At 31.9% G+C, this 14,609-nt stretch overlaps 1 protein-coding gene across 1 annotated transcript; it reads left to right on the plus strand.

Annotated features, from left to right (window-relative positions):
* Positions 1 to 6,094: 6,094 nt before the first annotated feature.
* LOC143051137 (collagen alpha-5(VI) chain-like) lies at positions 6,095 to 13,053 on the plus strand. The gene is made up of 4 exons (XM_076224147.1): positions 6,095 to 6,161; positions 6,993 to 7,103; positions 7,781 to 8,335; positions 11,901 to 13,053. The coding sequence occupies exons 3-4, from the start codon at positions 7,783 to 7,785 to the stop codon at positions 12,503 to 12,505; spliced, it is 1,158 nt and encodes a 385-aa protein (XP_076080262.1). The 5' UTR covers positions 6,095 to 6,161; positions 6,993 to 7,103; positions 7,781 to 7,782; the 3' UTR covers positions 12,506 to 13,053.
* The last annotated feature ends 1,556 nt before the right edge of the window (positions 13,054 to 14,609 follow it).

Here is a 14,609-nt window from a genome sequence, read left to right on the forward strand (position 1 = left end):
ACTTCAAGGGGCAACTTTTTTACATTATGACTATATTGATTTTACCATCATGTAAGGGACATAACTCCCATCGATGGTTTTTAAAAAGCCATATTTCGGCAAAACTTTTAAACAAAGATCCTTGACCCATAGGGTCTTTTGCAATTGGAACAATGACCTTGACGAAGGTCACAAGGTCAAAGGTCAAGGTCATCAAATTATGTGGTTTTGGCACTATTTAAACAACTATTTAAACAGTTTTATGTGTGTTTGAATTTCAACCAACCAACCAATCAACCAACCAACCAACCAATCAATCAATCAATCAATCAATGTTTCCGTTTCATGTGTTTGATACGGGATTCAAGGTCTCTTTTTTTCGCTTGTTTTAATTGAGCCTATCAAACGTGTTTAACCAACATGTTTAACAAATAAGTTTAACTAACGTCTTTAACCAACGTGTTTAACCAACCAACCAACCAACCAACCAACCAATCAATCAATCAATGCATGTTTCCGTTTCATGTGTTAAATACGGGATCCAAGATGTTTTTTTTTTCGCTCGTTTAAATTGAGCCTATCTAACGTGTTTAACCAGCCAACGTGTTTAACCAACATGTTTAACCAACATGTTTAACCAACCAACCAACCAACCAACCACCCAACCAATCAACCAATCAATCAATGCATGTTTCCGTTTCATGTGTTAAATACGGGATCCAAGATGGTTTTTTTCGCTCGTTTAAATTGAGCCTATCTAACGTGTTAACCAGCCAACGTGTTTAACCAACGTGTTTAACCAGCATGTTTAACCAACGTGTTTAACCAACTTACCTACCAACCAACCAACCAACCAACCAACCAATCAATCAATCAATGCATGTTTGCGTTTCATGTGTTAAATACGGGATCCAAGATGGTTTTTTTCGCTTGTTTAAATTGAGCCTATCTAACGTGTTTAACCAACATGTTTAACCAACCAACCAACCAATCACCCAACCAACCAATCACCCAACCAATCAATCAATCAATCAATCAATCAATCAATGCATGTTTCCGTTTCATGTGTTAAATACGGGATCCAAGATGGTTTTTTTTTCGCTTGTTTAAATTGAGCCTATCCAACGTGTTTAACCAGCCAACGTGTTTAACCAATATGTTTAACCAAGGTGTTTAACCAATATGTTTAACCAACGTGTTTAACCAACAGGTTTAACCAACGTGTTTAACCAACCAACCAATCAAGCAATCAATCAATGCATGTTTCCGTTTCATGTGTTAAATACGGGATCCAATTTTGAGCCTATCCAATGTGTTTAACCAACGTGTTTAACCAACGTGTTTAACCAACCAACCAACCAACCAACCAATCAATCAATCAATCAATGCATGTTTCCGTTTCATGTGTTAAATACGGGATCCGAGATGGGTTTTTTTCGTTTGTTAAAATTGAGCCTATCAAACGTGTTTAACCAGCCAACGTGTTTAAACTACGTGTTTAACCGACATGTTTAACCAACGTGTTTAACCAACCAACCAACCAACCAACCAATCAACCAATCAATGCATGTTTCCGTTTCATTTGTTAAATACGGGATCCAAGATGTTTTTTTTCGCTTGTTTAAATTGAGCCTTTCCAACGTGTTTAACCAGCCAACGTGTTTAACCAACGTGTTCAACCAACATGTTTAACTAACATGTTTAACCAACCAACCAACCAACCAATCAATCACTTAATGTATGTTTCCGTGTCATGCGTTTAATACGGGATGCAAGGTCTCTTGAGGTTTTTTTCCCTTGTTCTAAGTGACCCTATCAAACGTGTTTAATCAACCAACCAACCAACAAACCAACCAACCAACCAATCAATCAACCAACTAATCAATCAATCAATATGTATGACTGTTTATTTATGACAGTATATTGAAGAAACAAACTCTCAATTATTCAAGAAAATTTTTATTTTATTATTGTTCTTACGTCTCTTCTGAAAAAAAATCCACATATTCTCTGAAACTACAAGTCCAATCGACCTGAAAATTTGCAGTCAGCAGGGCATACATGTATTGAAGGTTCATAAAAAAACTGTTTGCAGATATCTCTCAAGACTTTTCATAGAAAAAAGAAATGGCAATGCCGTAAAAATCGCTTGCTGGGTCCGTAAATCTCAGTAAAAAGCTACAATAAAATGTCCGCTCCGAGATTGAAATACTAATCTGTGTTTAAACAAACAGGTGCTGAAAAATGGACATTATCAAAAAATAATCATTAAATGTGTTTTAAAGTTACACCGGAACAATTAAATCCAAAACATGCACTGCTGGTGAACTGTGATCAAAATGTCAATTTCCTACAATGACAAAAGAAATTACATTGTGTACATTCCATCTCTAGACATGTTGTCTGTTCAAGGTCCCGACCTAAAAAGAAATTAAAAGACTAAGTTTTTCTTAATATAAACCCGCGTCACGTGATGTCTCCCCAATCTTGCGCGCGCGCTGTATCTAAAATAAAAGAAAAACTTTCCAAACTAAACATGAAACTTCTCCGGTAACATAATAATATAGACCCCATACCAAAGCAAACAAACAAACAAATAAACAAATACCCCCCCCCCTTTTCCAAATCAATCAATAAAAAAAAATCAATAATCCATTCATCAGAGGGGAAAGACTGCCTAACAATTGTTTTCAAAACAATTGCTTTATATTTTTCTATTTACTTTGCTTCATCTTTATAACATGTATAATGTAATACAATTTATATTTTAAGGTTTAATTCTAATTATTATTTTGCCTGTCGATACTTTTATTCTGGCATTGTAACAATGACCACTGCCCTTTCCTCGATCATGATATCTATATCACAAACGGAAAGCTGAATCCTAAAATTTATGATAAAAGAGATGATTTTTCATTTCCTATCGTTAATTATCCATTTTTAGATGGTGACGTTCCCTTGTCACCATCTTACAGTGTTTATATATCTCAACTTGTACGATTCGCTCGTGTATGTAACAATGTTTTAGATTTTAACGAGAGAAATTTATGTATTACTTAAAAATTATTATACCAGGGTTTTCGATATCACAAATTTGTCAAAACATTTACTAAATTTAATCATCGGTATAAGGACATCATTCATAAATATAGCTCAACATGCAGACTTCTTATACGTTCAGGTATTTCACATCCAATTTTTTTATGGAAATATTCTTTATCAAGCACAAAGGTGTCAGTATTCACCTCAAAAACTAACAGAACCTTTGAATAGACTTATTAAGAAGGGATATAGTTACGATACTGTTGTCAGGTCATTAAAGATTGCATATTTTGGCGTTAAGGTAGATAGGGTGTCTTCCTCCATTTTGGATTTTGGAATACCAGAAAACAAGGTCTAGATGTCTGATAAAATGTGCAAATTTTGCTATTAGGAGGTAATTCATGAGTAAGATTTTTCATTATGATATAGAATATGCCATTTTTTATCATATTTATGGTTGTATTTTAACAAAAAAACAAATACTTTTGTTTGATTAATTTTTTTCCAACTTTGCCAAATAAGGGGAGACAACTCAAATGCAAGGGCAGATAATTCAGATAGTGTTACTTTTACAATAGAATGTGTTAGGAATTTACCCATTTTATTATGAAGCAAGAAAACGAGTCCGGTGACCCCATTTTTTCTTCTTATTATCTGAAAGAATAATATTGGAGCTATCTTCTTATATTTTATCTCAAAATTATATGGTGTAGTTTTCGTTTTATGACCGAAAATTAGGTTTTCCATGCATAATCTATACAAAATATGACAATTTTGCGCAACCTGTAGTGTGAAAATAAGTCCGGTGACGCATTCTTTTTATTAATGTTCTTAAACAAGCAGGATAAAAACTACATTTTGGCAAATTTTTAAGAAATTCTATGGATTATAATTTAGATACCCCATCTACCCTAATATTGATTCACTTATAGGGTCTTTGCATCGGAACTAAACACATTTATTCAAAAACCAGTTGTTGGCATGACACGGGTTATGTTCTTCTCATGTATGTTATGATGGTATGATAGTAAACCCCTAACGGGAAGGATTGTGCCTGATGTTCATATGATGAAATCATAATCTTTCAGTCAGTTTAATTGAAGTCTGGAGCAGGCATGTCAGTTAACTGCTAGTATTCTGTTGTTTTTTATGTATTATTGTCATTTTGTTTATTTTCTTTGGTAACATCTTCTGACATCAGACTCGGACTTCTCTTGAACTGAATTTTAATGTGCGTATTGTTATGCGTTTACTTTTCTACATTGGCTAGAGGTATAGAGGGAGGGTTGAGATCTCACAAACATGTTTAACCCCGCCGCATTTTTGCGCCTGTCCCAAGTCAGGAGCCTCTAGCCTTTGTTAGTCTTGTATTATTTTAATTTTAGTTTCTTGTGTACAATTTGGAAATTAGTATGTCATTATCACTGAACTAGAATATATTTGTTAAGGGGCCAGTTGAAGGACGCCTCCGAGTGCGGGAACTTCTCGCTACATTGAAGACCTGTTGGTGACCTTCTGCTGTTGTTTTTTTCTATGGTCGGGTTGTTGTCTCTTTGGCACATTCCCCATTTCCATTCTCAATTTTAGATTTGGATAGTTCATAAATGAATTTGCATTTGTTGTTGTTTGTTGATTTTATCGTTCTGTTGTTTTCCTCTTACATTGTATGTGATTCTCTCGGTTTAACTTGGTTACCCGGATTTGATTTTGCTTCATAAAATTAAAAAAAGTGAACATGTTTGTCTATGTGAACATTGGTATACAACTCTATTTATCACGAAAACTATGTTTAAAACATGTCAGTGAAAGAAATGCTATGCGTGAGAACGACTTGCCGTAAATGAAAGAAAAATATGTGAAGTAATCTTATTATTTTGACTGATTTTAACAGATAATTTTCCTTGAAATTGTTTAGGAGATATGTTTAAACTCATCATAGATACCAGGAATAAATTTAGTATATACGCCAGACGCGCGTTTCGTCTACAAAAGACACATCAGTGGCGATCGAATCCAAAAAAAGTTAAAAAGGCCAAATAAAGTACGAATTTGAAGAGCATTGAGAACCGAAATTCCTAAAAGTTTTGCCAAATACAGCTAAGGTAATCTATGCTTGAGGTAGAAAAGCCTTAGAATTTCAAAAAATTCAAAAATTTGTTAACAGTAAATTTATAAATATAACCATATCAATGATAATTCATGTCAGCACAAAAAGTGCTGACTACTGGGTTTGTGATACCCTCGGGGAAATAAATCTCCACCAGCAGTGGCATCGAACCAGTGGTTGTAAACAAACTCATCATAGATACCAGGACTAAATTTAGTAACTATGGTTAAGTTTTCGGAAATTTATTTGTACATAAAATCTGTATTGTTGAATAAAATTATGTTTTTTTTTAGTTTTTCATCAGTTTATTATTTTTATTTTGTTCCAATCGAATATAAGTAGTTCCCATAACAACCCATACACAGTGATAATACTTCACAACCTGAGACTTAAATAGTTATCAAAGGTACCAGGATTATAATTTCGTACGCCAGGCGCGCGTTTCGTCTACATAAGATTCATCAGTGACGCTCATATCGAAATATTTATAAGCCAAACAAGTACAAAGTTGAAAAGCATTGAGGACCCAAAATTCCAAAAAGGTTGTGTCAAATACGGTTAAGGTAATCTATGTCTGGAATAAAAATATCCTTAGTTTTTCGAAAAATTTAAAGTTTTGTAAACAGAATTTATAAAAATGACCACATTATTGATATTCATGTCAACACCGAAATGTTGACTACTGGGCTGGTGATACCTTCGGGGACGAAACGTCCGACAGCAGTGGCATCGACCCAGTGGTTTAAATATTTATCAAAGGTACCAGGATTATAATTTAGTACACCAGACGCGCGTTTCGTCTTCAGTCAGTGGTCTATGATTTTCATTATATTTGGAAAATAAGCAGATTCAAGAATGCACAGTATACGTGAAAGTCTTACTAGCCAATTTTGAACTGAATTTAAAGTAACTTTTGATTTTCCACTTAATTGAAATGACTTAAGATTGTTTTACACATATACATTTAAGGACTGTAACAAAGAAGCTGAAAACAACACGGGAACTGGTGGATCGTCTTGCGACTTAGGATTAGGTATTTGAAAATAGTACATGTACTTGTTAAATATGTTTAGTAATTATTTGACTTCAAGAAATCTTTTTGTTTTTATATTTGAAGAGTAAGGTATACAGGAGGGATATTCTTCATAGTTGAGTTGTTTCTTCCGAGGTTAAATTAAATGATGAGACGTAAATGAAACTAATTAGGAAAGGTGTTTTTAGTGTTGGAGTATATATTCAACTAATACTTTAGTTATATCCCAGTATTAGGTAACACGTACTAACCCTGCTAATATATTATGTAGTTTCAAAGTGTTAATAAGTAAGTTTTGTTATTATTTTCTATGTGTTAATGGCATATTGATTCAAGTTGCAAATGAGAGTTGTTGGAAAGTAAAATTGATATAAACAAAAATAAGAATTTATGTCCCCATTATGTTGGTACCGCTATAACAACAGTACATTCGACGAATAACTATGTGATGATATATGGTCGTGTTTGGTTTATCTTGGTTATGATTTTTTTCTATTTGATTCACATATGTTCTATAGAGCATAAGTTTTGTTGGCTAAACAGCCAACTAAAATTAATTGCTCACTAGTAACGTAAATACACTCAACTAATTTTGCTCAAATGATCTATTCCAAACTCTTAACTTTTGTTATTAAAATTTTAGAAAGGTGTTTATTCACATGAGCTTGCTTTAAGTTACAGTGAACAATTTTCGTTCGGTACTTTATGATTTTTTCCGTTAATTTGAACATGGTTATGAACGTTTGAAGCGATATACTTCTTACAATAGATTTTGTATTACAATTATAATATAAGTCTTTATTAGTTTTTGAAAGAAACATTTGATTTCAGACCCATGCAAAGATGTGCATTGTTTGAACAATGGCACTTGTTCTCCCCTTGGATGGACAGGATACGAATGTAAATGTCCAGATCCTTTCTATGGACCAGTATGCGAGATAGGTAAGTTTCGTTTATGACAAATATTTTTATATTCATTCAGACGGATCATTTGTCTATTTTTGCAATTTCGTACAGGTGTGCTTCTGAGCGGTTTTGCAGATTTAAAAAAAAATTTCGATTGTATTTTATCTGCATGATTTGTATTGAATTTCTTTATTTGAATAAGTAAAAGGTGGACTTGGTCAAATCAGAACACTATTCATAATTTTCTAAATTATCATAACAAGTAACTGAAATTTAAAATTTTTTATCGTTTGAGTTAAATTTAAGACGGTGTCCGTCTTAAATAAAAGTGGCCGCATTTGAGTTCATTCATAATATTTATACAAAGGTTGAGAGTTAACAAGGATGCGGCCACTTTCATTTTGACAAAAACATCTGAAAAGTGACATACTATGACATTTTTGATAGATGTTTCATATAATTCAATTCAAATATTTCACATGAACTTCAGTGTGTTAAAAGTGTCCAAAATCTTTTATCAGATGAACATGAAATTTGAGGTCAAAAACGGACCTAACCGGAACTTATTTATTCAGTTCGATGAACTGTAAACATTGTGTTCAACTGTCTTCAATGTTACACATACCCAACAAAAAAACCAGTTATCCTAAAAATTGCAAGAGTTTATATCAAAACAAGTTGTATGTGTTTATAAATGATTTATTTCATTGCAGATATGTGTAAACCATATCCATCTGACGTTGTATTTGTACTCGACAATTCGATGAGTATGGGGAATGTGTATTTTACGTTACAGAAAGAATATTTGATAAATTTGACAAATGATTGGATAATCGATGAAGAACATTTTCAAATTGCCATAATAACATTTTCCGATGTATCAGTTGTCCAGTATGATTTTGGCATTATCAGTAATAATACAGATTTTTCGGATAAGTTATCAAATATCGGATTTAAAGGCAGTATTTCACAATTACACTTGGGTATTGCAGAAGGAGTAAATCTTTTAAGTAAAAGAGAACGTCGCATTCACTTAATGAAAGCTAAAAAATATCTTATAATTATATCAGATGGTCTCCTGTCAACACCTCGTGACTTACAAGCAGTTACAAGCGAAGATATTGAAACCGATATTGTAGCCTTTGGGGAGGATGTTTCGCATTACTACCTGAGTAAAATTACTGGAAATATGACAGGCGTTTTCCCACCAACCAGTGATCGACTGTGGTATCACATGATGGCTGATCTTATTCATCCATTCTGCAATGGTAAGAGCGTTGCTGATTCAATATACATGCTTTATATATGAATTAACATTCACGAATTCCATTATTTAATGGGATAGTGTGATAAAGTAGTTTACAAACAATTAAGTGATATTTTATCACACTGTCCCCTTAATTAATTTACACATAAGTGATATTTCATCACACTGTCCCCTAAATTAATGAATTCGTGAATGTAGATTCTGTTAATTATAACAAAATGATATTGCTAACATGCACGCGGCATTTGGACTAAAATTAAAGACTGCTGGAGTCAAATTCCAAATAATATGCCCGGACAGCCATACTGAATTGTCTTCTTTTAAATTGTAACCCTGTGAGCCAACACGATTTAATTCATTTTAAATTTTGATTTAGTACAAAGAGGTAAATTTTCGTAGTGTTTTATCATACATTGTAGTAGTGTCCTGAATATATATGTGATATTGTCCACTGACATTTACTAAGGCGATATCAAAGGATCATTGATTCGTGAATAGATAGATATCATATCAACATTTTTTTTATTTACTGTTGGAATTTAGTCTTTTTGGCAGATAGTGTTTTCTATCATGCAACCAATTTTCTTCAAGATTCTAACGAACTAAAATGTCATTAATTTGTAAGCACAGAAATTGATAAAAAAAATATTTGAAATACGGTGAATTCCACAGCTAAACTAGGTAAGACATTATTTACTTTGAACAATACACAATTCTTAAACTCATTTAAACAAGGATGAAGTCCATTAGAATTTTTTAAAACATCAAAATTAATCAATCATTGGAACGAATGGAAAACATCCGTTATAATATAATTCTTGATACACAGTGTATGTAAAGTGCGGATCCTAAAGTATCATTTTTACTGTATATCCCATAAATTTCTGATGTAGAATGATAAATAAACAGACGATCTATTTTTTTTATTTTTGAAGAAAATGAAGAAAATTAGTTAAAATGAATATGTTTAGAAATAAATGATACTATTAAGACAATGTAAGAGATGCGAACGGGGTTTTATCGCACATAAAGCCATCCAGCTGTGAAATATATACCGAAATAGGTGAATATTTAGGACATTTCACGAACAGATCGTGCAGGTGATTTTTAAAACTTGCAGGTAAGATGTTGTTGCAGAAAAATGTTCATTTCAACACAATTATTAAAGTTGTATAACGTAAAATAGGTTTTGTCATTCAGTTTCTTCATATTGAACTAAATTCCACTATGATGCTTTCTTTATTCGAGTCGTGTTTACTGTCGAATAATGATATTATACTTTCATTTTTACTGTAGAGCGATTCATTAGTATTGCATATGCGGTGCATTTTCACTTCATGAATTTTAAAAACATTTATCTATTAAAGTCTTAATTAAGCCGACATGCTGAAACAAAAGATAAAGTAAGAAAAAGATTTGATAAAGTGTATCTTGCGGAGGAAAGTTTGCTTTAACACTCTAATTAATTCAATAGAAATAACATTTATTTCAAATGTATTCCATTTAATTTCTTATGAATCGTAGGGATCTTTATCCTTAGTTTTATTTCACCATATACATGACACTTCATCCCTAATTAGAGGAAATAAAGAAATGAATGAACGAATGAATGAATGAATAAGACCCTTTATAACTTGCTGTTCGGTTAGAGCCAAGACTCCATGTTGAAGACCGTATTTTGACCTATAATGGTCTACCTTTATAAATTGTGACTCGGATCGAGACTTGTCTCATTGTCACATATGACATCTTCTTATATCTATCTATGGCTCAAACCGAAACGGGATGGGATAAAAAGGGATAAAAAAAACACCCTTCTTTTCTAATATATTTATAATGGGCTAAATATGAGTGTTTTTCAAATCATACAAGTTTGCCTCACCGGTTTAGTCGTTTGACCGATTAAACGGTTAACCGGTAGTTTAATTCCATGTTTGAGAGCCTTACCTATAGTACACTAAAAATGTTCCTTTTCATAATACGATGAATTTAAAAAAAAGAGTATGGAAATGGGGAATATGTCAAAAAGTCAACAACTCAACGGAAGAGCAGATAACAGCCGAAGTCCACCAATGAGTCTTCAATAACGGTTGTCCTTTTGCATTTACGTAAATGTACCCAAATTGCACCTTTTTTGACAGCTTTTTAACCTATGTTTTTTATGCTTTAGACAACAGTTTTAATTGTGCGTTTATTTTGTTGATGTGTCATAATTTACGATATGATTTCACTAATTTAATTTTGAATCCATATGGAATCATAGAAAAATTGGTCTGAACTGACCTCCAAACCATCAATGATTCTGTAATGAGGAGTACCCAATTTGCATCCATGCCTAAATTCGCATTGTCAAAAGTCTTATAACAGTTTGTGTTAAATTTTGCAAATATTTTGAACAATTGGATAAAAGTCCATGCTTACTCTTTATTTATTTTTTTGCGAAATGGATGCTTGTAACATATATTGTATTTGCTAATTTAAGAAAGATGACGTTTCGACGATTCCGTACAGTTTGCTTTTTCAAGTAAACACTTTATCTGTTGATAAATACTGTAAACGTTTTGCGTATATCTAAAAATTTTTACCTATGTTGAAAGACGTGCGTTGTATCAAATCATAAAAACACAAATTGTTTAGTCTCTATAAAATCTTGTAAAATTTCCGCTGGTCTTTTTGCTAAATAGATGCAATTTGGGTACCGTGACGTTATAAGGATTGTATGTGTGGAATACTGGCGAAGTTTGACTTTTAATAATCCAAAAGGACCGTATATACTATGGCGTTTGTAATATCTTCATATTGAAAAAAATAAATAAAACAAATACCACAGGAACTTATTTAACTTTTAATATTAATTGAAACAAAATTCATAGTTATAATAAAGGAAAAACGTAAATTTAAGAATACAATATGAAATGTTGAGAAGCGTTTTTGTTACAAGTTTGAATAGCCATATATTTGATGAAATATAAATGAGGAGTTTGTATATTTCAATTTGAAAATATCATTAATACTAAAGTCATCAATTAAGTTTTTCCGTTTGTTGCTAGTCCATTTATCACATAAATCTACAATAAAAATTCCTCGCATCTTCGAAAATTCTACAGCAGAAATGATTGCATTAACAGTGATAATTCCTCGCATCTATAGTTAAAATGGATCGCTTTCAATAATCAATATGCTATATTATGTTGCTTTTATAACACTTATTTGAACTTAAATGCTGTTTTAGTACATTAAAAAGACATATCACAATGAAAATATGTTGAAACTTAACTTCAGATCAATTATGTTGGTATTTTCGAAACGTAAACAAGTACAGTTTTCCCATGATCCTTTATTCTACAATAAACATTCTCGCATATGACAGTGAAAATGAACTAGCTGGATTCGCACTTTATATACACTGATACAGGCATTTTTGTTTATATAATTTTGATAAGCCGCGCACTTTGAGTTATTAATTAACATGTAAAATACATCAAGCTTATCTTAAAGATAAATAAAATTATAAAGTTCACTGATGGTATGGTAATTTGTTAAACTAACGGTCTTTTTTTTTTCAGTTTGTCACGAATCAAATGAAACAGACTTGATGATTGCAGTAGATGTTTCACAGGATATGGATACTACAGACTTAACAACCGTGATCCCTTCACTTATGATCAAACTGCTGAATATGATTGGCTTAGAGAATACTGATCTCCGATTATCGTTAGTAAACTTCGCCGATCAAGTTGATGTCAGATTCACAAACCAGACCTATTTAAATGAAACACAATCCCGTACAATACAGAGAATGTCCTATTTACCCCGCGAAAATACAAAAGTCGCAAATTTTAGTGACATACTTGATTATGTGGTTGACTTATCGAACGATACAGACAATGGAGCTAGATTTTCTGCTAAAAAGATAATTTTATTTATTTCGGAATTCAAATTTAATATTGATGAGAAATCAAAAGATATAACTCGCAAACTAATGAGTGATTCCTCTGAGATTTTCACAATTGGTTTGAATTTAGAGGAGGAATCTTTTCAGAATATGTTGGACATTTCATCTTCATCCTTTCATGTCGGGACAGTTGGTGACATGTTTGCCAACCAGATTGACACTTTCATTGAAGCTTTTGTTAATCAACTATCATATGTCAAATGCACTGTCAATTAATCATTGGTAATTGTCAGGAACTCGTGTTGTGCCAATACGACTCATTTAATTTGGGAATAATGCAAATGCTAAATTCTTATTATACTGAACATCAAGAGGCCCGAGAACACAGTTATTTCGTAGTGCATTTCTTTTAGAAAATAAATTCAAATTAAAAAAATCGCACCTGCTCTTTCTCAAAAAGATTTTTACAGTGTAGTGTACTACCAGTGTGACAAATACTATCAAAATTATAGAAAGCTCTACCAGCTCTAACTCAAAATATTGACAATTCTGTGTTAAGGGGATGTAAAATTCAGTTTGACAGTTTCAGACGTGATAAAATTTGACCTTTTTGAACTGGACCAAATCACAACTTAACATAAAGATTCAGCACCCAAATTTTTTTAACATGTAATTACATCCCCCTACTTAATATTTCATGCATTTAATATCAAGAAATAAATTGGGAAAGTGTATCAAATAAAACATGCAAGTTATACACTGTTTACACTAGGGACTATATTCGTAGACAACGAAAACCAAAGGACGATAACTGTGTCCTTGAACCAAGAATGATATTAGAAGTTTGTCATAAAAATTTAAAAAGAGAAAATGGGTGTAGTAATAACATGTATTGTCATTGTACTATATTCAGATGGCAAACCAAATTTCTCCTATTTAGCTTTCAAAATATTTGAAAAAAAATCTGTATACAACGGATTACGACACTTGTTGGTTTTGCTGTTTTCTATGATCATGATATGAGAGAGAGAGAGAGTGTGTCATGTCATGTATATTTTCTATTTAGTCTAAGTTGTTAAAAAGAATGTACAACAAAAAATGTGAAAATATTGTGAACAATGTTTAATTAAGCAGTTTTACCTAAAACAAGTCTACAAGCGCTACTCTATTTTTTAATTACTTAAAAATATATCCAATTAATCAAAGAATGTAAACACCCGATCGATGTCAAGATATAAAAACACAATGTATGTTTATTGATGGCTTAACGACTTTGTCTTGTTATGTTAGAAATGAAGATTTGTATATTGAAGAATGATGTTTTGATTCTTATTCGTTTTTACGTATACTGCAAACCAATTATTTTTGGCAAGCGATTTATTTCCGCGACTTTTGCTAGTAGAACAATATCGAGAACATAAATATTCGCAAATATGTAAAACTTTACTACATCAATTCGAGAAATTAAATCTCCATGGAATGGGCAAGAAAGGACTAAACGTGATATAAAGTTTCCACCAAAATAAATTGGCTCGCAGTAACTATAGATCAGGGCTACTTATTATGTCATGTTTTTTTTTATCCGATACCCAACTGAAGGCTTTATGAACGTATAGTTTACAACAATACATCGATTTCATAAAATATTTGAACCTTAAAATATAAATCTTTACACCCGTCTCTATTTGCACGAGTTAAATCGAGAATAAAACAATAAATCATTATTGTAAAGTGTGTTTACACGCATGGAAAGTGGTTTAAATAACATTAGTTGTAACACAATGCATTATAAACCAATAATATTGAACTTCCTGTATAATAAATTACCCAGGAATTATACTTGTATAAGTATTTCAATTTTAATACGGTTTAATAGCAGGTAAGTTGGTGTGATTTTATGATATTTCAAACCGCCATTATTACGCGGAATAGACATTTACTTTTTATATACAAAAATAAGATTTTGGGGTAGGGACTAATAAGACAACAATCGGACATCATTAACGTCCACTGATTCATTAACATGTATAAATGTTATAAATAATAACGAAAACTTTCAAAACAAGTATCTAAATATAGGTACAGGCCAACATAAATAATGTTTTAACTGGTGAAAGGCATGTTAATACATATATATATATATATATACATGTAGTACTTATCAATCTCTTTAAAACCTGGATCAGCTGTGAAAACAAAGGCAAAAGAGAGCACGTAATATAGAGAAGTGTAAAAAACCCTAACAAATATAATGTTATTCATGAGAACTAACTTGTTACAAGAGCTATGAATACACTACACCAGGAACATCGTATCTAAGAAACTGACCATATATCTCCTTAATGTTAGGATTCATTCATTCATTGTTTATATAATTAAG

The sequence above is a fragment of the Mytilus galloprovincialis genome, chromosome 11 (assembly GCF_965363235.1).
Source record: "Mytilus galloprovincialis chromosome 11, xbMytGall1.hap1.1, whole genome shotgun sequence".
Lineage (NCBI taxonomy): Eukaryota > Metazoa > Mollusca > Bivalvia > Mytilida > Mytilidae > Mytilus > Mytilus galloprovincialis.